The 24661-nt window shown below is 39.6% G+C and overlaps 2 protein-coding genes and 2 long non-coding RNA genes across 7 annotated transcripts; 2 read left to right on the top strand and 2 right to left on the bottom strand.

Moving 5' to 3' along the window:
* Positions 1-2628: 2628 nt before the first annotated feature.
* LOC110778117 (uncharacterized) lies at positions 2629-4692 on the top strand. The gene is made up of 2 exons (XM_056832735.1): positions 2629-3002; positions 3426-4692. Exons 1-2 carry the CDS (start codon positions 2629-2631, stop codon positions 4690-4692), a joined length of 1641 nt encoding a protein of 546 aa, XP_056688713.1.
* Positions 4693-11891: 7199 nt separating this feature from the next.
* LOC110778114 (beta-glucosidase 10) lies at positions 11892-24432 on the top strand. Its single transcript, XM_021982672.2, has 13 exons — positions 11892-12126; positions 12744-12807; positions 21107-21165; positions 21264-21339; positions 21434-21505; positions 21598-21685; positions 21784-22042; positions 22227-22342; positions 22456-22670; positions 22817-22851; positions 22930-23023; positions 23135-23225; positions 23905-24432. Exons 1-13 carry the CDS (start codon positions 11971-11973, stop codon positions 24176-24178), a joined length of 1599 nt encoding a protein of 532 aa, XP_021838364.1. The 5' UTR covers positions 11892-11970; the 3' UTR covers positions 24179-24432.
* On the bottom strand, positions 15086-18369 carry LOC110778115 (uncharacterized). 4 transcript variants are annotated; one of them, XR_008922803.1, is made up of 7 exons: positions 18224-18369; positions 18030-18104; positions 17878-17914; positions 16613-17327; positions 16368-16483; positions 15514-15569; positions 15086-15363 (listed from the first exon to the last, which is right to left on the bottom strand). It is a non-coding gene; the product is annotated as an uncharacterized lncRNA (long non-coding RNA). The 4 variants fall into 4 exon arrangements; XR_008922802.1 differs by having other exon boundaries at positions 16368-16681; positions 17266-17327; XR_002530671.2 differs by having other exon boundaries at positions 17266-17327.
* LOC110778116 (uncharacterized) lies at positions 18559-20358 on the bottom strand. The gene is made up of 5 exons (XR_002530672.2): positions 20026-20358; positions 19768-19886; positions 19405-19560; positions 19256-19302; positions 18559-18631 (listed from the first exon to the last, which is right to left on the bottom strand). It is a non-coding gene; the product is annotated as an uncharacterized lncRNA (long non-coding RNA).
* Positions 24433-24661: the final 229 nt, after the last annotated feature.

Here is a 24661-nt window from a genome sequence, read left to right as displayed (position 1 = left end):
AAAATTCCTAAGCACCTTAAGGGCGATTCTAGTTGGTCTAACTTGAGGCGGATCCGGACGTACTGTGGACTATCTACGGAGGGACGACATTTGGAGTCCTAAATACTTGTTCTTGTTCGGTTCGGGCGCAGCTAGGGAAGGCACGCTACAACATGTATGCATCTATTCTATGCTAAATGATTATGTGTAAATAATATGCTTTCCTGGCTTTATGGTTTTTCCGCATGATTTATGAATTGTCATATGTATCATAACCTAACAAAGACTCCAAACACTAGACACCGAACTCCAAACCTTGGACTCTGAACTATTTTGCCCCTTTTGTTAAAGGGAAATAGTCAAATAGGAAACATTGGGTAGTGAATTTTATTAATAACCATAATAAAATCATGCAGTGAAGATTTAAGAATTTGTGTGTGGGCTTAACATCAATAGAAATTAATATATTAGTCTAACAATTAATTTAAAACGATTCATCTCAAAGAAAAAAAATATTACAAGTGTATACAACGAGTTTTATATGTTAAAAGATATTTAATTTATTACAACTATATTGCCAAGTAGGAAAATAAATGACAAAACTACACTACTTTTTAAAAGAGTTGCATCTTTTTAATGTTTATAGGGCATATTGTTATCGAATAATTAGACCCCTAAAAAATTTAGTGAAATTAAACAATTATAAAATATAAAATATAGTAATAACATCTTATTACCAAAGGATAAAAATAAAGACATACTTTAAACCGTAACAAACCTTGAAAATGAATGGTCATGGGCACAAAAAAAAAATATGAAATAGCTTGGAAGAATGCGTGTTGTCAAGGATCGAACCTGCAACCTCCGCGTTCACAAATAGTCTATCAAGTACATTACCATTGAGCTACACCAATGCATCTTTATTTTACACGGACATTAAATAAATATATACTAACATACAGTTTTCCAGATTTTATTAATTCTTCTTTTTTCGGAAAAATTGGGGTCCCTTTGGCCCCTTAAAGTATTATGTAGGTCCGCCCCTGAATCTGCTGTCAAGCTATAAAGAACAGGGCCTTAGATCGTTAGAATTTTGATGGTGTGGAAACGACTGCTGAGTTTTATAGGACAAGGAGACAGGGTGAACGAAATGGTTTGGCCTTTCAGCGGTTGATTATAATTTTATCACAACGGATTAAAACAGGGATCCGTGCTTTCTTGTGTTATTTGATCGAACCCGTCGATTTTGACTCCTCAGTGGTTGGAAACTACTTTTGTTTTAGTTTTTGGATCGAAGTTCCCTTCCAATTTTACATTGGCGTTAGATTCATACGGAGTTATCAGTTATTGATTACCAATTGAACTTATTTGTATCGTTGTTATTTAAACCAATATAAATATATGTAATATAAAAAATTAAAATGTATAGGTTAAAACTTGAGCAGACTCGATACATATCAGACCCGAGTTTGACCCGTGCCCGAGAGTGACTCAACCCGAATTCTATCTGACCCGATTCTGATCCAAACTAAGACCCGAACCCAACATTACCTGCTGAAAACCGACTTAAACCCTACTCGAGAAGACCCGAACCCTAAATTACTAGCTACAAACAGACTTAAACTCGACTTGATAAGACCCGAACCCAAAATTAAACATGGTTGAAATATGACCCGACCTGAACCCGAGATGGAAATAAACCCGACATGACCCGACCTGAAATCGACCCGACCAAACCCGATCTAAACCCGAATGAAATATTAACCCGACATGACTCAACCTGAACATGACCCGAGACCCGAGATGACTCGACCTAAAACCGATCTGAGTACTCGTTTTGACAGATCTTCGTGCCTTCACTTGTAAAAGGTAGGGACCATTACAAGCTTTTTTTATTTATACAAATGTTATCCCACTTTTTGGACTAACGACATAACCGTTCTAACGTTTGATCATGTCGTGTCAGCCAGGTTCTGTCGTGTCGCAGGTAAACACAGCTCCAGGGAGATACGTCCGACGTAGCATCGTACGACGAGGTATAACCGACGAAGGACAGGCGACAGAGTACAGGCAACTGAGACACGTCCTCGAGAAACGGGTTGATGAAGATAAGTTGACCTAAAGCCCATGATAGGCAGCGCCGTCAAGCTAGCAAGAACGAGTCCAAGACACACGCGAGAAGCGCGGAAGCAGTTGAAGGTTGAAGAGTCGTGTGACAAAGATACTCCTATCTTTGTGGGATTTCCTCAACCGATTAGACCGTTGAGAATATCCTATAAAAGGACGAAGATAATGATAAGCAAGGCACGTTGATTCAAGCAAAAAGACTCTTAAGCTATAAACTGTTTCAGTATTCATTATTGTACTTGAGATTTTCGATATCGATTCTTAGAGAGAAAAGCATAAACAATCATATAGAATACTTAGTGGATTGATAGCCTCATAGCTATCCGCGGTTTTTTACCTTATTCCTGGGTTTTCCGCGTCAACACTCCTCTGTGTCGTGCCTCTTTATTTGTGTCGTTGATTCTTTGCTTAGTTAGTGTCGACCCTAGCCGAAAGTCGCCCCCATACGAATTTTGGCATAAACAGTTTGGCGCCGTCTGTGGGGACATTAACTAGGTTTTACACAAAAGCACCCCTTTCACCATGGCTACTGGAGAGATGACGATCGCAGAGATGAAGGCGGCTTACGAGAAAGCCCAAGCCGAGCTAGCCCAAGAGAGGGCATCCAATGAAACCCTCCAGAAAGAGCTCGAATCTCTAAAGAGCAACAAGCACCAGTCCCGCTACAAAGGTGGGAAGCCAAAAAAGCTAACGTTCGAGATGCCCGATGACTTTGAAGATGTGACCGACGATGAGGAGGAAACCCGTGAGGAAGAAGACAAAGAAGCTCCCGATCCGGTGACCCAACGCCTGAACAAGATGGATGCACGCATGACAAAGCACTATTCCCGCCTGATGAAGTTGATGACCAGGTTCCCCGGGGCACCTACACCAGTGGAGACCGAGCCGACCGACGGGTATGCCGCGTCGCCATTCTGCGAAGCGATCGCTAGGGTGACAGTTCCGCACACACTCCGGCTCCCAACCTGGACCACCCTGTACGACGGGACGTCCGACCCCTATAGGCACGTCAACTTCTACAAGCAGCGCATGTGGCAGATCGGGATTCCGCACGACCTAGTAGAACCTGTTATGTGCAAATCATTCGGCGGCACCCTTGATGGAGCAGCTTTGGAATGGCTCACGAACGTCCCTCCCAGATCCATCTCCTGTTTGTCCGACCTCATCAACGCCTTCTACCAACAATTCGCCAGCAGTCGCCAGTTAGAAAAATAAACCAGTGATCTCTATCGGTTGGTTCAAGGGCCAACCGAGTCGGTACGCGATTATTTTAACCGTTTTAATTGTGAAAAAATTGGTATAAAAAATTGTGATGTCAGGACTGCTATTGAGGCGTTCAAGAGAGGCCTCATCCCCAATTCGGAGCTATACCGGGAAATAACCAAATATCCCTGTGCAACTTTCGAAGAGGTGCGATCAAGGGCCACCGCCCAGATGCGAATCGAAGACGACGAGGTTATCCGAACAGCATCTCAACGATCGATAGGGGGCAGCAGCGACAGAAGATCGTACACCCCAAGGAACAACAATTGGCGACACCAACCATATGTTCGGCAAAACCAGGTACAAAGTGTCAATCAGTATTATGATACTAACAATGTTTACAGGAACGAGCGGGTCGAACACCCTAACATCTCCGACTACGGCTTCAACGTCGACATTGGAGGTGTGGTGAACGCCCTTCAAAATGTAGGTGGAACAGTCAGATGGCCCCGGAAGAACGACAGACCGGACTCCATGAAGGACATGAGCAAATGGTGCGACTTCCACCGCGACAACGGACACACAACCGAGGAATGCATCTCCCTCAGAAAGGAAGTCGCATACCTCCTGAAACGGGGGCATCTAAAGGAACTGCTGAGCGACAAGGGAAAAGAAACATTTTCCAAAGAGCAAACCACCCTGCCCGGCCCAGCGACAAGCAGCGAGCGACCAGACCCACCACCATTCAGTAAAGTGGTAAATGTTATTTCCGGTGGTTCAGATATTTGTGGACTAACCTCTTCTGCAGCTAAAAAAATTAACAGGGGCGAATCTGAGACCGTAGAAGAGGGACAAACCGAAGACGAGGCCGCACTACACAGGTCCCTGACCGCAATGGCTATCACTTTCGACGATTCAGATTCTGTAGATACACAGCGGGAGCACCACGACGGGTTGGTAATATCTCTCCCAATAGGGAACGCATTGATCAAAAGGATACTGGTCGACAACGGAAGCTCAGCCAACGTACTGTTCTTGGAAGCACTACAAGAAATGGGATTAGAAGAGAAAAACATAGTACGGAGATCAACAGTCCTGGTAGGGTTCAGTGGAGAAGCACTACGGACGGTAGGAGAGATATCGCTGCCTACATACGCAGAAGGCGTCAACATGATGACCAAGTTCAACGTCGTCGATTGTCCATCAGCGTACAACGTCATCCTAGGACGACCATGGATCCACAAAATGAAAGCAGTGCCATCAACATATCACCAATCAATCAAGTTTCCAACCAAGTGGGGGGTCATGGAAATCAAAGGGCAGCAAAGGGATGCGAAGAAATGTTACGAGACAGCACTGAAACCATCCAAGTCACCCATCTAGCAATTACAGCCAGGGTCGACGTCGGACGACCCCGACGACCAACAAATCGACGAGATAGTACTAGACCAGACAAAGCCAGACCAAGTCATAAGGATCGGAGCCTCACTGCCTGACAACATCAAAAGTCAGATAGTGTCGTTTCTAAGAGAAAACTCGGACTGTTTCGCTTGGTCGCACGAGGACATGACAGGAATCAGCCCATACGTGATTACCCACAAGCTCAACGTCGACCCCAGCTTCAGACCGGTAAAACAGAAACGACGTAAGTTCGCACCCGAAAGGAATAAAATCATAGACGAAGAAGTCCAAAACCTGATAGATTCAGGGAAGATCAGAGAAGTCAAATATCCAGACTGGTTAGCAAACGTCGTCGTCGTCAGCAAAAAGAACGGAAAATGGAGAGTCTGCATCGACTTCACAGATATCAACAAAGCTTGCCCCAAGGACCCATTCCCTCTACCGCACATCGACGCCCTGGTCGACGCCACAGCCGGACACGAGCTACTCACATTCATGGACGCCTACTCAGGATACAACCAAATCCTTATGCACCCAGACGACCAGGAAAAAACATCTTTTGTAACAGATAGAGGAATTTATTGTTATAAAGTCATGCCTTTTGGTCTTAAAAATGCAGGTGCGACGTACCAAAGATTAGTCAACAGGATGTTTAAAGACCAACTCGGAGACACAATGGAGGTATACATTGACGACATGCTGGTGAAATCGAGGAGGGCTGACGATCACGTGGAACACTTACGACAATCCTTCGACATACTAAAAAAGTACGGTATGAAACTTAACCCGACTAAATGTTCTTTCGGAGTGTCCGCAGGAAAATTCTTAGGTTACATCGTCACCCAACGAGGAATCGAGGCCAGCCCCGACCAAGTGCGCGCGATCATCAACATTCAATCCCCGCGGAACATAAAAGAGGTACAACGCTTGACAGGGAGAGTGGCGGCACTGAACCGTTTTATATCACGGTCGTCGGACAAGTGTCGATTATTTTACGACGTCCTGCGCAAAAACAAGGGGTTTAACTGGACCGACGACCACGATGCAGCCCTGCAGAACCTCAAAAAATACATGATGTCGCCGCCCCTCCTATCCAAGCCAAAAGAAGGAGAAGTCCCAACTCTATTTAGCCGTTAGCTCGACGGCAGTGAGCGCGGTCCTAGCTCGAGAGGACGAAGCACAACAACTACCCATTTATTACATCAGTAAGTCACTACTGGAAGCAGAGACCAGGTATTCTTCCCTCGAAAAACTCGTTTTAGCACTCGTTACCGCAGCCAAAAAACTAAGGCATTATTTTGAAACTCACCAAATAGTGGTGATGACTAACTATCCAATCAAGTCCGTGATGCGTAGGCCAGAACTGACAGGTCGAATGGAGAAGTGGACAATGGCACTAGGAAGGTTCGACATCAAGTATCAACCAAGGACGGCTGTAAAATCACAGGCCCTAGCAGATTTTGTGGCAGACTTCAGCCCCGACTTAGAGAGGATAGCAGACGACGAAGTCAAACTCATCAACAACATAGAAGGAATATGGACACTCTTCGTCGACGGCTCATCTAACTTTCGTGGTGCAGGTTTAGGCGTCGTACTAAAGTCACCACAAGGGGACATGATAGCACAGGCAATCTGCTGCGATTTCAAGGCAACTAACAACGAAGCAGAATACGAGGCGCTAATCGCCGGAATGACATTAGCTATGGAATTAGGGGCAAGCGGACTCAACATCTTCAGCGACTCACAACTAATCGTCAACCAGATTAACGGCGACTACGAAGCTAAAGACCTAAAAATGACCTTGTATCTCGAGAAAGCAAAAGAGTTAACTTCCAAATTCAAACCCTTCTCCATCAAACAAGTCCCAAGAGACCTAAACACGCAAGCCGACGCCCTTGCCAACCTAGGATCCGCACTCAGAAAATCACCATTCTCGACCATACCTCTAGTACACCTACTGTCGCCCGCCGTCGAAAAAGACATACCACAAGACGCCAGCCTCGTCCTATCAACCTTAAACACAGACAGTTGGACCAAACCCATCTTCGATTACCTAAAGCACGAAACTCTACCCGACGACAAGCTAGACGCCAGAAAGATACTTTTCAAAGCTTCACGATATGTTATTTTGCAGGACGTACTATTTAAGCGATCAGCAAACGGAATGTTGATGCGATGTGCCGAAGAGATCGAATGGGAAATACTATTGAAACAATACCACGAAGGAGAATGCGGAGGACACGAAGGAGGACGAAGCTTATCAACCAGAATCAAAAGAAATGGATACTATTGGCCAACAATGCTTAAGGACTCCATGAGGTACGTATCCAAGTGCGACAAGTGCCAACGACACGCAGGTATGACACATAAACCATCCGAATTCTTGCATCCAACCCTAACTCCGTGGCCTTTCATGAAATGGGGGATGGACATCGTTGGCAAATTGCCCGTCGCCCCAGGACAAAAGGTCTTCATGTTAGCCCTAACAGATTATTTTTCCAAGTGGATAGAAGCAGGTGCATTCCAACAAGTAAGGGACAAAGAGGTATGCTCGTTCATATGGACTAACATAATATGCAGGTTCGGAATACCGTCAGAAATCATCTGCGACAACGGATCACAATTCATCAGCGACAAGACAAGAGCTTTCTGCAAAACATGGAACATCGAGCTAAAGACGTCGACGCCCAGATACCCCCAAGCAAACGGACAGGCGGAATCCAGCAACAAAACGATCATCGCGTCGCTGAAAAAGCGGTTGGACGACAAGAAGGGGCGATGGGCAGAAGAATTGCCATCCATCCTATGGGCCAACAGGACGACGCCTAGGACGGCGACGGGACAGACTCCCTTCTCACTCGTTTACGGGTGCGAAGCGGTACTTCCCCCTGAAGTGACGTTGCCCAGTGCACGATATGGACTCATGACGCCAGAGCAAAACGACGTAGAACTCAGCGAAAACCTCGACAACACAGAAGATCTCAGGGAAGCAGCATTGATAAGAATGGCGTCACAACAACAGATCGTGGCAAAATGCTTCAACAAAAATGTCAAAGTGAAAATGTTCAAAGAAGGAGATTGGGTACTGCGCAGAGTATTTCAAAACACGAAAGAATTAAACGCGGGTAAGTTAGCACCAGCTTGGGAAGGACCGTACTTGATCGTTAAAATCGTCGGAAAGGGGGCATACAGACTCATTACCAAAGATGGCAAGTCGGTCCCCCGAAGCTGGAACGCAACACATCTTAAACTCTACCATTTTTGAAATCTCGTCGTGACCAATTTTATCAGTCGTCGTATCGTCGTCTTTACTTTTCTTTATCGTTTTATTTTAAGAACCAGTACTGACTTAGGCATCGGAGGGCCGTTGGCATCCCCAACGGCTAATCCTCCTAGCGACCCCTGTTTTCTTTTGCAGAATGCAAGACGCACGACGAATGACATCCATAAGCAACAACGTACGACTCAGAACGAGATCGCAAGAGACAACGAACTAACAACGCAGGTATGATTTTACACATCAGTCGGTTCAATACTTATTACTTGCAAAGCATTTGCTACACGAAACTAAGACATCAAAACGCGACGGGATAACCATGAAGAACAGACGACTAAGGAAAAGAAAAACAAACTTAACATACACGACGCGCGACCCCTAAGGCCACGACTTCCGAAATTCAAACACAAAACATTATCCAAACACCGCGTCGCCACTACCGACGACGAATAAAAACATTCCAAACACAAAAACAAAACACAAGTCATCCAAACCACCTCGTCGCCGCCATCGACGACGAGTAAAGAAGTTCACCAACAAAACACAAAAACCAACAGAAATTCGAAAACTACAAACTATTACATCCCTTCTTCCTGAGTAGAGACCGCGGCTTCCTGCTCCGACTCTTGCTCTGGGGGCACGACTGGCGCCTCCACCGACGCCACGTCCAACGTCTCGTCTTGAGAAACTACGACGAGGGCCTCCTCTTCGCACCTAACAGCTAAAACCTCCCCCTCTTGGTCCGGAACAGGCGCACTCACCACCAACAAAGCCGCATCCACCTCCGTCGCCTCAGTACTAGCAGTATCAGCCGTCTTCGCCAACTCCTCCGAATCCACCACAGGCACCGACAGGTCAGCCATAGTGCCGCCATTAGCCAGATAGTCATCCACCTCCTTTTGACACGGCCAAAGGCTAGTCTCCCCAATCAGGCAGGAATACATCATTTGCGCCCGCGTCCTCCATATAGCAAGAGCCTCGACGTCCTTCGCCTCCTCCTGCAGGGCGTCGTACAAGCTCCTCAACCCATCCAACTCCTCCGTCGTCGAGGTCAACTCCTCCTTCACTTTCTCCAGATCTTTGGCCACGTCGGCTAACTGCTTATCCTTACCTTTCAATTGATCACCCTTGGCCTTAACCACCACAGCAAGATCCACGACCTTCTTCTCAGCAGCTTTCCACTTCGCTTCCCACGACGCGGCCGCCTTCTTCGCCGTCGCTGTCAGCTGCCTTGCATTCGTCACCTCATCGCACAGCAACGAACACTGCCTGCGTACAGCCAAGGCAGCCTGCGACGCCTGCGCAAAAACCAATGCCAAAACAGATTTACACAACATACATCTTTCGCAAACAAAAAAGAAGAAAAAACTAAATAAAACTCACCCGCAGACTAAGCTCAGCGGCGTCCGACGCGACAGGAAGAGGATCCACCTCGTGGTATCGTCGATACGTCGTAGGCAAGATCAAGCGATCAACGAAAGGCCATATAACCGACGCCTCTTCATCACCCAAGAAGCTTGGGGGCAAAGTGATAACCGTCTCCTAGACAGGATCCGTCTCGACAGGTCGCTTCTTGGCCGACGAAGTAGACAGTTTACTAACGTCGACAGCAGCAGACGACGCCTTGAACGGCTGTGGAGGCGACGACGAAGCAATCGGATGAAAGCCTTCGGCTCCTATGACGACAGGCGTCTCAGCCGACGAACCTATCGCAGAAAACCGAGGTACGACCGTCATACCTCGTCCACCAGAAGTCGAGGACGACCTCAGTCGCTTCCTTGCACGCTCCTGAATCTCGCTCTGAGACATCCTCGACACAGGACGAGACGAAAGAGTATGCTCTACACCCAATACAAAAAATAAAGGTCAAACATTATCCAAAGCAAAAACAAAAATATATACAAACCCCGAAATAAACAAACGACAAATACCTGAGTTGTCAGCCATATCACCTACTTCACCTTCGGCGGACGATGAGTTTGCCACTACCTCCTCAAGCAAATCCAACCTTTTCCGACAACGAGTCAGTTGACCTGATTCCTCGTCTATCTCCTCCTCCTCGGCAACGTCGCCTGACCGGTCCACCTCCTGCTCGTCTAAAAACTCTCCGTCGCGACTGAAAGACCTATCTTCGACAGAATAACCCAAGAACCTCCGATACTTATCCTCAGAATCAGCGTTCAACTCAGTCAACGACGACGCCTTGACAACTGCAAAACAAAACCAAGTAAGGCGACGTTCAGTAAAACGACGAGAAACAAAGATAAAACGACACATTTACCTTCCATCGTCCATCCCTCGACCAGAAACCGCCCTTTATCTCCCAGAGAATCTTTGCCTACAAAGACAAAACGACTCTGCCAACCCCTGTCGTTCACACCTAAACCAACACCTAAGTTCGTCTTCCCCTTCTTCGTAACCAAGGTATACCTACAACACTTCTGCAGTGCTAGGTCGTAAGTGTACATCAAATCAGACAGGTCAAACGACGTACGCCAGTTCGCAGTAACTCCGTGCACCACCGTGAAAACCCGCCATATCTGGGGCATCAACTGACCCGGACTCAAATGGAAAACCTCGATAAAGGACCTAACTAGAGGAGTGAAAGGAAACTTGAAGCCAATTGTGAACGGATACTCATACATAACCACATACCCCTCTGGACAGTCAAAGGCTTCCTCATCCGAGCCGGGAATCTTCACTTCCGCCGACGGCGGCAAACCAGCAAGTTCAACAAAAGCCGCCGGATCCACCACAGTAGAATATATCGGGTTAAGGGACTTAACCCGAGTGGAACCCGACTCCCCCTTTCCTCTCGCTACAACCGACTTAGATCTACCCATCTCACTTACAAAAATCTACAAGGAAATCGAAAAAGAAAGCAAATTTTACCTGAAATCGAACAAACTCAGTGCGAAAATCGACTTCGCTTCCTCCCTCTTCTCTCTCCTGCTTTCGGATCTAGAAATTTTTTGAAAAACTTGGTGTGAAGAACTTTATTGCATGTCGTGAATTGGTATTTATTACTCTAGAATTTTGAACGGTTTTATCCCACGAACTAGGCAGTTGAAGACGGTTTTTTAATTTGAATTGTTTCTTTTGCTCTGTGTGACTCCGCAAACTCACAATTGGGGGCAAACTGTTATCCCACTTTTTGGACTAACGACATAACCGTTCTAACGTTTGATCATGTCGTGTCAGCCAGGTTCTGTCGTGTCGCAGGTAAACACAGCTCCAGGGAGATACGTCCGACGTAGCATCGTACGACGAGGTATAACCGACGAAGGACAGGCGACAGAGTACAGGCAACTGAGACACGTCCTCGAGAAACGGGTTGATGAAGATAAGTTGACCTAAAGCCCATGATAGGCAGCGCCGTCAAGCTAGCAAGAACGAGTCCAAGACACACGCGAGAAGCGCGGAAGCAGTTGAAGGTTGAAGAGTCGTGTGACAAAGATACTCCTATCTTTGTGGGATTTCCTCAACCGATTAGACCGTTGAGAATATCCTATAAAAGGACGAAGATAATGATAAGCAAGGCACGTTGATTCAAGCAAAAAGACTCTTAAGCTATAAACTGTTTCAGTATTCATTATTGTACTTGAGATTTTCGATATCGATTCTTAGAGAGAAAAGCATAAACAATCATATAGAATACTTAGTGGATTGATAGCCTCATAGCTATCCGCGGTTTTTTACCTTATTCCTGGGTTTTCCGCGTCAACACTCCTCTGTGTCGTGCCTCTTTATTTGTGTCGTTGATTCTTTGCTTAGTTAGTGTCGACCCTAGCCGAAAGTCGCCCCATACGAATTTTGGCATAAACAACAGACACAATTTTATTTTATTTTACAAGAAGAACAAACACAAATTGTTGTCACACAACAAATGACACAACGATGGTTCACATGCATTTATCATATTGACACGATATAAGAAAGAAAGCGGATGCTACGAGGTGAGTTGACTAAACAAAGAAAAAAAAATGAAAAAGTCAAGCTTTAATGTCTATCATCATCTTCTTCTTTACTCTAGCCTCTTAATTTGGGCGGCAGATTTAGTTGGTGTTGGCGCCAAAATATACAACCGTAACGACTTCCCAACTGATTTCATCTTTGGTTCTGGTACCTCGTCTTATCAGGTTGGTTACCTTCTTTTTATTCGATTCATCGTTAATTTGAAATTGAAACGGCTATTCACCTCTATTTTCCATCTCTTTTATCGATTATCCATCTTAAAAGAAATATCAGTGGAGTCTGAGCTGAGACAAAATTTGCTGTTTAATCGTCTGAAATAATGTCTTGATATTTCAAGAACTGGATGCCTTATCTTAATACGAAAATTATAAAGGTCGCAACATGCGACCTATAAGGCTATAAGCCGTGTTACACTGATGACATGGCATGCTTATGTGTCATGATTTAAATTGGGAACCAAAATATTTAACATATATAATCTATTATTCATGTTTCAAAAAAAGGTAGGAAAATCTTAATATTCTAATTTGTTTCCTTCTTTATATCGACTACGTTATTTACATATTTTCATAGTAAAAATATTGAATTGATAGTAAAAATATTCTGATGACACATAGCCTATGTGGCGCCTATATGTACCAATTAAACTGCGGCATGTAAGATTGTGACAACTAAATGTTGTCGCAACTTGCGACCTTTATCATCATCCATCTTAATAATCAATGAGACTTTTGCTTAGACTAACACTAATGTTACTGTAATGGTTATGAATAATATAAAGGTGGAGGGAGCAGCATTTGAGGATGGAAGGAAAGCAAGCGTCTTTGATACTTTTGCGCATTCTTGTATTCTTCTCTCAACTCTATTTACTCACTTTTTGTTACGATCAGCTCTTGAGCCCGTTCTTTACAATTACACCGTGGTTGTTTAGCCATTTTTTAAGTTCTAATTTTAATTAGAGTTTTTTATTTTAGTGTGAATATATATAATTTAAATATACTGTAGGTGGAATTTAAAGATTGAAAAGACTATCACTACAATAATTTGTATCTTTAACGACAACCTAAAACAATGACGGGAATAACCGTCGCAAATGTCTTTTACGACGGGTTTACGACGAATTTACGACGGATTTTCATTAACGACGGCCCCCTTTTATGACGGGTTCGCGACAGGAAATCCCGTCGTTAATCAACGATTATTGGTCTTTCGCGACGGGATTTCCCGTCGTTAATAGTACAATTTCTTGTAGTGTATATAGGTAGGGAGATGATAAAGGTCGCAAATTGCTACAAATAAAATATGTCGCAACCCTTTGTGTCACTCTTTTAATGGTACCACAAGGGTGCACGTAGAACCACTACAAGAAATGGTACTATTAACTACGGGAAATCCCGTCGCGAAAGGCCAATAATCGTTGATTAACGAAGATTTCCTGTCGCGAACCCGTCATAAAAGGGGGCCGTCGTTAATAGAAAATCCCGTCGTAAATCCTTCGTTAACCCGTCGTAAAAGACATTTGCGGCGGTTATTCCCGTCATTGTTTGGTTGTTAGCCCCGTCGCAAAAGGCTTTGGCGGCGGGATTTTCGACCCGTCGTAATTAGGTTGTCGTTAAAGATACAAATTCTTGTAGTGAACTCATCAAATTATTTTTACTATCAACGCTATATTTTTACTATGAAAATATTAAAATAAGGTAATCCCTAAAAATGAAGGAAATAAACTTTATAATGATTATAGTAAATACTGCATCCGTCCTAATTTAGTCGTTACACTTACCTTTGTGATAGGAGTTAGTGGAGTAATTTTTTAATTGGATGAGAGAGGAGGTGGGGAACAAAAGAAAATTTAATGGGAAGAGAGACAATATGATAATTATGGGGTTATTCCTAATTTAGAACTGTAACAATTAATCTATGACGGACGAAAAAGGAAAGTGTAACAACTAATTTGGGACGAAGGAATATATATTTCTTTTTATTTTTGTAAATTATAAATTTAAAAAATATAAATTCCAATCTAATAATATATTTTTATGTAATTAAAAAAATAGTTGCGACAAATTATTTTGTCACGAGAGAGATATGAAGTAGAAGAGGCCGGTTGAATGAATACATGAGCTATATGAAGAGGTCGTTTAATGAATATATAAACTATAGGGTGAATTGATGTTGAACGAGAAAGATGAGGTGGAAAAGACATAGCTGTAAACTATACCAAACAACAAAAAGAAAAATTAAAAATAAATAAATTTGATGGATGAAAGAAGAGGATGACACGTGTCTTCTAATCATTTATGCTTTCACTTTTTAATATTAGGTATAGATTTTCTCATTATTTATTATGTAAATTGTACCATATACTCGTATTTTTGTTTTTCTTTCCAATTTGAGTTTTTTATATGTATTTTGAGAATTTGATATTAGGCCCATTTGATATTCTATATGAAGTTCTTGATTAAAGTTATATTGTTTTTTATGGTGAAGAAAACATAACCTATGTAGGATGTGACAGTTCTTCAACAACTTAAGTAGGAGGCCAATAGAAGAATTAATTTTTATAATAGGAAAACTATACAATTTTACTCAAATTTTAGGGAGGGCTGAAACTAAAAATATATTATAAAATTTTCCACTCGTATAACAAAGATTCGCCATTGTTTGTAGGGCTGCAAATGAACCTATACGCTCACAAACAACTCGCTGCCGGACAAGTATGGTCAAAGCTCTGTCAAAGCTTGATTATTAACTTAAGAACGAGCATGAACACAAATTCTAGGCTCGATAAGTAAATGAGTCAAGCGCCTCAATCAACATCACGTTCGACTCGTTAAATGTTTACGAGCACTCCATTATAGCTATTTAATTACTCGTTTATAACTCGTCCAAACTCGAAAAAGTAATTCTATTATAGAATAAAAAAATGATTTTTTTTTACATCACTCTTAAATGTCAACAAATATGTACATACTTAAGTTTTTGTCTGTGCAAGGCTCTAGTTGCAAATTGGTAAAAGAAACAAGACTCTAGAGTGATAAGATCGTCTATTTTAAACATACTAGTCTTATATGTATAAGAAACTAAAAATTACCACACATAATAGGCAAAAACTTCACAAAGCCCTTCATAAGAAACATTAAGCATCATTTATATTAAAATATCTCTATTATACAATGCAACAATGTAATACACTAATACTCATCCCTTTACAATCATTGGTTGTTTAACATCGTTAGCACTCAGTCACTCACACCCAATGCATGGGTGTCCTATTTCTGTTTCTCCTTTCAGATTTTAAATAACATAATTATGAATCATTAATCAAATGTTATAATGAACTCATTGTTATCATGATTTGTTTCCCTTTCTCTGGCCAGCTACTATCTTGATCCTCCTGGCTCCTGCAGACAACATATCGAAAATAGAACCAAATCATTAACTATGGATATCGTACATTTCATACGTATTAGTGCCAAGCATATCCTTGTTTCTTTGTTAAGGTTTCAAATAATATCATTTTGAATCATTAATCAGATTTCAAATAAACTCACTATTATAATGATTTGTTTCCCTTTGTCTGGCCGGTTACTATGAGGGTCCATATCACCTGTAAGCCCAAATGTTAAGAAATTTTAGCAACATGAACATCAAAATAATCCTTCTTTTAAACTAAAAAACAATCATATCCCGCAAAACCAGCAGAATATGAAGATGCAAAGTCGCACAAAATGCTACAATCAAATTCAAACATCTACAAAAATATAACTGGTGATAGTATAAGATTCAGATTTTGCAGCACAACCCCACAAATGTGTAAAAAGAAAAAAAAACACCAAAATCTACTGTGGGAATTCAACTCAGAGATCCAAACCCACAGGCCACAACAGAAATCCGACCTTTTTACCAAATTTTAGCAATATGTACACGAAAACAATATATTTTTTCAACTAAACAACAATGAAAACCACATTTGTAAAGAGAACAAACATCATATGATTCATATCAGCAAAATATGAACATTCAAAGTCATTAATCATATTTGGAGTTCATTATTTAGATTTTAAATACCATTGAGTCAGCAAACGTCTATCCGTATTATTTAGATTTAGTAACACGAAATTTTAGTCTATTGTGCAAGGAGAAAGTATCTTCTACTCCATACAGAGTATATTTAATTCACAAAAGAAATGAAAATATTCTAAAAGAAACATGGAAGTATTATATTCACATAATTGTTCGTTTAGAAAAGAAAAGGAAATAAACAGGAGGATAGAGAATGCTCGTCTTGGGAAGAGAAAGAATCAAAATGAAGGAATAGTTAATAAGATAATCAAGAAAAGGCAAGTCAAAATGAAAATCGCATTCAACAAACAGCTCCAAAGTGATTTTAGAAAGAGGTTCGTACTTTACAATAAAGGATCACAATAGCCTCTCCAAGGACTCTGGAATAGTAAGTCATAGAGTAATGGCTAAGCAACAATAACTACTAATCCAACACTGCTTGTTCAACTTGAGTTGGGTCTGAACTCAATAACCACCAAAACAAACAAAAACAATAATCAAATTAATTCACAATTTAAACTTGCAATTATTAATCACAATCTCAATTAAAAATTACAGGGTCTAGTGAGATTGATGAAGATTAATTACAGGGTCTTGAAGAACAGGTTTGGTGTCATGTGTGGTGTTCCATTGTTTGTACAACAACATAGTTAAGAACTGCAGCTTTGATTAAGATAATTGTGAAAATAGGATATAAAAAACGAATGAAAGAATATTCGAAAAGAAATACAAAAGTAAGGATTAGAAAAGATGATAAATAGCCCCAGTTACTTGCATCTTGTCATCTTGTCCCAACAAACTGGGAATGACACTACAGAGAAGATATATATTAATCAAGTTCAACTGCTGTAAAATATGTAAACATGAACATGCTTCTCTAAGTTCTTTCATGTGCAGAACATTCATATCTGCTCCCAAAATCAGAATTCTTCTTTGAGTTAACTCTAAGGGGGAAAAAATTAGGTTAAAGGTACTGAGTTTGTATCCTCTCTCTATTCTACTAATCCATAATTAAGCAGAAATTAGTAGTCCTCGCTAATCTGTATTGGCCATACCAATCCAGTGATCCACAACATTTAATTGAACAATGCTTCAGTCAAACCTTATGATTTTATCAACCAATAAAAAAAGAGTACGGAAATAAAAAGATACTAAAACATACAATACATCTAAAGCAGTCCTAAAAGGTGCAGCAAGTTGATTATGAAACTCTTGTTAGTACTTGCTTCAGAATAGCATACCTCTAATATAGTGAATCATCTGTAGACCGTGTTCTCTCTTTATATATATAGAGATAGTGCATCTGTGCAACACACAATCGTTTGTCCACAAATGAGAGTTACACTACACATTCAAGAAACTAAAGCAAGCAAACGAATTGCAATAGCCATTAAACCAAAATCGGTGGCCTGTATATTGCAAGAATCAATCCAAATTCAACCATTAAAACTTAAAAGGGATACGGAACATCATGACAAAGTATTACAACTTGTGTGTATGTGTTTTCTGCCTACGTGTACGTCTCAGTTCCATTTAAAACTATACCAAGTACGAAGTGTTTTTCATGCTTCTGTTTTCCTGTGTATTCTCTTGTAATTTTGTGCAAACTAAACAAAAAGGAAAACAATTCTGCCAACCAAATACATTTATCAATCGCAAGTTCAAATGCCCATAAAACTGAAAACAAAACAATACAGCCAAATTCTTTTCATCTACTCTTTCCCTGTCCTAAATCAACCAACCAACTGTCCTAAAAAACAACCCAAGTATTGTTCAATTATGGCAATCCGAAATCAATAATCCGAAATAAAAAATGAAGGGAACTAAAACCAAAATCGGATCAAACAACTAACCTCAGACTTAAGGAGATTCTTTGGAAGAACTATGTGCCTGAAAATAATCACAAAACGAAAACAATTATAACACCTAATTAGAAATCCTAATAATTATCAAAACAGAAAAAAAAATCCCCAAATATTTTATTATTCAAATTCAAAATCCATACCTGAGTATGGGATCTGACCCATTTTCTTCTTCAATCGCACAAATAAAATATCACAAATAAAGCCGAGAGATTCACCTGTTAGGGATTTGAGCACCAAATCAAACCAAATATCAAAATCAATCCGTAAATTATGAAATTCAAGGAAGAATTTATGAAATCAAGGTTTAAATTCAGGACCCCATAACTACTATTACCTTTCGAGTTCTGATGTTAGGTTACAATTCAGGACTCACTCAACGACGGCGGCGGCGATGAAACATTATGATGTGTTGAAGCATGACGGCGGCAGCTATTTCGAAGAGAGGGAGAGCCTAACCACACTCAGCTTTCAAAGAAACCACCGCCGACACCGTTACAAAGAATCAACAATTAGGGTTTTGGAAATAAAAATAGGTAGCAGTGAATTGATATATTCAAAGATAGAAACGGTGATTTGAGATGCACATGCGCATATTGTTATCAACATTTTACAAATCTGTGGCCAAGGTCCAAAACATTAAGGACAGAGGGGAGGCAATAGCAAAGAACATACCCAGTTTGTCGGAGTGACAATAACATCTGCCATGGAAAAGATTTTGTTATATAAATGCATCTGTCGGTTCCTGCAGGCAAATGAGAGAAGCAGTGTTACACCAAGTCATCAATCATACCCAAGAAACCATAATAATAAACTGAAAACATATTAAATGCATAAAAAGATTTAATGCATGGAATTTGGGAAACCATTAGTGAATTTTACACAAAAGATGTTTCTTTGTGAGGTTTGTAAAATAATGTAGATAAAAAACAGAAGGCAAGAGAGACGGAATCAGCTGCTGTGTTGGAAAAGAAGCAGAGTCAGCTCCTTTCTTTGACCTTTAACAGTTCTGGATTTGCAGACTCCGCTTCTTTTCCAACACATCAGCTGATTCCATACTGGTGAGAGATAATGATTTACATCTGGATCACCTCATCTGATCCAAACTGGTTAGCAATGATTGTTAATCGGGGTATCATGAATCTAGCAGGCAACATTATTTTGACAATGGAATGTATTATTTAGTTCTGTAAGGCGGAGCTAGCAGGAAGACGAACTAAATAAGTAATCAACCTATTATAGTGCTAATGAACACACAAATCATTTACCGGTTAACCAAAATGTTTAATTTAGGTCCGTTTGACAGGTTTTGTGATTCAATTTGACATAGCAATTATGATAGAGGAAAAACATATTTGAAAAGATATACCTCAGAAAGTCCGGAAACACTGTCATATTTTTTGATCCCACCATTATCTACAATTTAATTAATCAAAGAAATCAATACAAACTCGGTATTTCTAATCAATACAAACTCAATACAATAATTATAAGAACAATACGAAGGAGAATACTTACAGACATCAATTTCATCCTCCATATTATTGAATTTTTTCAGAATAGCTTCATTTTCTTCAAATCCTGAGGGGCTTTCTTCTAATTATTTCCACGCTTTCCCATTTTCTCAAAAACAAATTGCAGAAACCTCAACAAACTAAAAAATTAACTAAATTCCTGAAGAAAAAAAATCACGAAACGAAATTAAATTACAACACCTAATTCAAAAGAAATTCAGAATATTGCTTGAAAATAATCACAAAACGAAATTAAATTACCAACACCTAATTATAATCGTAATAATTATCAAAACAGAAAGAAAAAAATCCCCAGAATAAGAAATGTAATTTAAACAAAACAGAAAAGCAAATGAAGAACTGTTACCCGATATTTGAAGAAGATCGATCAAACCCAGGAATTTCACCCAAATTTATAGAACCCTAATTGGAGCGGACAAAAATTCGATTGGAGCAAAAGTAGGATTCAATTCCAGATTTGCAATTCTGAGAAGATTCAATTAGTCAGAAAATTGAAATCAAATGAATCATCATATGAATCCCTCATTTGTTTGAATAAATCAATCAGAAATTTGAAATCAATTTGAAAAAGGGCAAATTGCGATTGGAATTGTAAAATACTCACCATTATTGTTTTGGGAACTTCTACTTTCCAGATTTGTGGTTCTGGAATTCGACGTGCCGGACGGACATGAAGGCGGAGAGAGTTTGAGGGATATTAGTCTTCACCAAATAGTTGATCCTCGCAGCCGGAGAATCACGTTTTGTTGAATTTCTGAGTAGAGGAAAGCCATTGAAGAGCAGATTCGAAAAGGTTGAGAGAGAAAGGGCGATGGGGTTGAGGGAGGATGTCGTGTGTGCTCTGGGTAATTTTAGGGTTTGGAATGAAAGGGTGCGGTTTAATTAGGGGTATTACCGTCTTTTTCTATGGGGACACGAAAAGTTATTTTACCATTTTAACCTCGGCTGTTCCTTTATATAATAGAGATGCAATAGAGTGATGATATTGTACTCCTTTGTATATGGCCTACAACTTTTGATTATTACGAGTATTTCAAAAGTTTATATTCTTAATGTTGGGTGATGATAAAGGTCGCAAGTTGCGACAATATTTAGTTGTCGCAATCCTACGTGTCAGATTCTAAATAGTACATATAGGCGCCACATATGTCATGCGTCAACAAAATACTTTTACTATTAATGCAACATTTTTACTATGAAAATATGTAAATAAGGTAGTTGATACAAAGAATGAAACAAATATTTCCTATAGAAATCATAAATATTTTTTTGAAATAAAAAATTACATTATTCAATTTGTAAATTAGAATATTAAGATTTTCCAAACTTTTTTTGTAACATGTATAATAAATCATATAAGTTACATATTTTAGTTTCCAATTTAAATCATGACACATAAGCATGTCATGTCATTATTGTGACACAACTTAAAAGTCGCAAGTTGCGGCCTTTATCATTTTCAATTCTTAATTAAGTGTCACTAAGGTTGTTGCCTTCAAGGATTGCTCTATTTCATAAGTATGAACTGTTAGATATTTGAGAAGTTATTCAATGTTATCTTGGAATGTCATTTGAGATTAGGCTGGTATATCATCATTATGAATTGGAATGATTTTCATCAGCTTCTCGGTTAATGTTTCACTTCTCGGTTAATGTTTCACTTAAGTACAATGATAAGCTTTCAGGGAAACCTTTGGAAGGCCGTCATGGAGATGTAACATCTGACGGGTATCACAATTACAAGGTGCCGAAAATCAACAACATGCGTCCTCATTTTGCACCTCAATCTATCTAGAATTATAACTGATAAACTGTTCTGTTCTGGATGATTGATCTACTCAGAAAGATGTTGAACTGATGGCAGAAACAGGATTAGATGCATACCGATTCTCTATCTCCTGGTCAAGACTAATACCTGGTAAAAACACGTAACGTCATATCCTTGAGATAAGTGTGACCAATTAACTCGAAGATCTAATTCGAAATGATTTTGTTGCTAATTACTCTTTTAGATGGCAGAGGAATTGTTAACCCTAAGGGTTTGGAATACTACAACAACCTTATTGATGAACTCATTAGCCATGGTAAAATCTTATCTTATTCGATCTCTTTAACTTGAATCGGATATCATATTTATCGCTTACAAATGACACACTTGTTTCAATTCAATCTGTAGGGATCCAACCACATGCTACATTAATGCACTTGGATACACCACAGGTGTTAGAGGATGAATACGGAGGTTTTCTCAGTGCGCGAATTATGTATGCAACCTTTTGTTTGTCTGATTTACACAAACCTTTTGTTTCTTATGAATGCTATTTTGTATAAGTTCATTTCTCATATGTTTATGTTGTTACAGAGAAGATTTCACTGCGTATGCTGATGTTTGCTTTAAAGAATTTGGTGATAGAGTTGTATATTGGACTACAATCAATGAACCCAATATATTCGCCTTAGGTGGTTATGATAATGGCGCTTCACCTCCTGGTAGATGCTCTTACCCTTTCGGAATTCTTAACTGCACGAAAGGAAACTCAACAACTGAGCCGTATCTTGCTGCTCATAATATGTTGCTAGCTCATGCATCAGCTGCGAAACTTTACAAGCAGAGGTATCAGGTATGACATGTAAACCTACAAAGTATATTTCACGATGTGTATATTACATATATTTTCTTAAACTGTTATCTTTACTTAGATAATTTTTTCGTAAACATCTTCATTTCTTTATCATTTTATAATCGGGCACCTTTTCAGGGTCCTTTAATTTGTAAGCTCTAACAATTACATTGCTGTTTTGCAGGGAAAACAGCATGGCATCATAGGGTTTAGTTTTTACGCGTATCATTTTATTCCTTCAACAGATTCTACAAAAGATAAAATTGCAACACAAAGAGCGCATGAATTTTTTATTGGCTGGTAATTTTCATATTATGATGATGTTAAATTCCTTACACTACTTACTACGAAGTACTTCAGGTCTTCAGTTTCATGCAAGGCGTGTTAAGGGCTGTATTTTCCATTGGCCATAGGTTCATGCATCCCTTGATGTATGGAGATTATCCAAGAATAATGAAGAAAAATGTTGGTTATCGGCTCCCTATTTTCACCAAAAGGCAATCAGATTTAGTGAAGGGGTCATTAGACTTTATTGGGGTGAATTACTACACCGCCATTTTGGTCACACACAGAGATCTTAGCCCGGAGCCAAGAGATTATGTAGCTGACATGGGAACAAAATGGATCTGTACGTCTTATAAGACCGACTAATTGATCACACTTTACCCGTTATCTTATATTCTGTTCATGCTATCATTGGCGGAATTGCTGAAAAAATCTAAGTTTTTCTTTGAATTGTATGAATGAAGCTGATTTGATTTCAATTTTGTGCAGATTATAATTATACTAGTGATTCACCAATGGAAGTGGTGAGGATTTACAGTTAGCCAATGGAGGTGTTATTTTTATGTTCCTTGTTCTTGTCTGACATTTTTATTTTCTCCCAGACTACATTCCCGGTTATACCATGGGCTCTGCAAGGATTCCTGGAATATTTCAAGAATGTTTACAACAATCCTCCTATTTATATTTATGAAAATGGTCCCTTTTCTTGCTCTCTTTTCCAACTAAATAAAGAGATTCATATGCATAAGGATTACGACTAATTAATATCATGTCATTAACTGACATTTGCCAAGAAATTCCATGTAGGTCAAATGACAGAACATGACACAATAGTAGATGATCCATCAAGAGTAGAGTATTTGCAAGCTCATATTGGAGGTCTGCTTGATGCAGTGAGGTAATAATCTTTTTAGTCAGAATAATTATCGAAAGCCTAACGGACATAATAGGGTAATCAAGCTCTTATAACTTGCAGCATTTCTAAGTGGTTATCTAGTATTGACATCCTCATCAGATATGTAGGTACATTTATGTTGAGAAAACTAACCCACATGTGAGTTAAGACTAACTCATATGTGAATTGAGTCTAATTAACCGTCCCACATTGAAGACGGAGATTGACTAACATATAAGATTGGTGGGGTATTCATCCTATCGCTAATTGCCCAGACCCATTTCATATTTCTTTGAAATTTAACAACTGGCCTATTTGATAGAGTATAAAACTAATCTTCGGGTTCAACCACCAGCTTAAGCTTTTGGTTGAGTTGATCCTTTGACATGGTATCAGAGTCAGCGTGACGCAAAGGTCACGGATTCAAATCTCATCTACCCCTCATTTCAATTGGAATATTTCACACTGGGTATGAGCAGGTTTATGTTGCATCCACACTTCAAGCCCAAAGGGCTTTCATGTGAGGGGGCGTGATAGAGATTTTGGTTGAGTTGGTCCTTTGACACTATTAAAGTTTCTAGCTTAAGACCGAGTTGGTTTTTACAGTATGCATCACTCTTTTGAATTTGCTTCAAAATTTTTAATTTTTTTTTTTGATTTTTTCCCATATATTGTTTTACAGAAACGGATCGAATACAAAAGGGTACTTTGTTTGGTCATTCTTGGATTTATTTGAGATGTTATACGGCTATAAATACAGCTTCGGCCTATATTATGTCGATTTCAATGATCCAAATCGGACCAGGTATGCTAAGCTGTCTCAGAGATGGTACTCTGGATTTTTGAAAGGGGAAACTGTTACCACGGATGATGAAGGAAACCAACCTCAAAATATATCCACAACCATTAGAACAATTACGGATTCAGATGATAAGGTATCTACTTCAGGTGTATAAGAGAGACGAGTGTATCATCTTTTATGATCTGGGGTTTGCTAATAGTTTTAAATGTTCGGTGACTTTAAAAGTTTGTAACTGGCAAAAATAAAAATTTAAGTTTTTTTTTTGACGAATTTAAGTTTTAACACGCATAATGATAACTTTTTGCAGTTGTATTCAATAATCGGCAAATTTCTCCAATTTTTTTTCTTACGGTAAATTATTAACCACTATTAATTCTCATACTCCGAAATAAATAGGACAAATTATTTTTTACCACCTACAAAGATCAAAAAATTGCTTTTTACCACCTCAAAAATTAAAACTTGTATTTTACACCTAAAAAAAACTTAAAACTTGTTTTTTACTACATGAAAACGAAAAAAATAGATGAAACATTTATGTATGGGTACCTAATTCAATTTCCCTCTAATTTTTTACACTCCTTTTGTGTTTTTCTTTAACTCTTTCACCCTTTTCTCTTTACTTCCATTAAGTTTC

This window comes from Spinacia oleracea, chromosome 6 (assembly GCF_020520425.1).
Source record: "Spinacia oleracea cultivar Varoflay chromosome 6, BTI_SOV_V1, whole genome shotgun sequence".
Lineage (NCBI taxonomy): Eukaryota > Viridiplantae > Streptophyta > Magnoliopsida > Caryophyllales > Amaranthaceae > Spinacia > Spinacia oleracea.
Note: the sequence above shows the minus strand (reverse complement) of the source record. Positions and strands in the feature narration are given on the sequence as shown.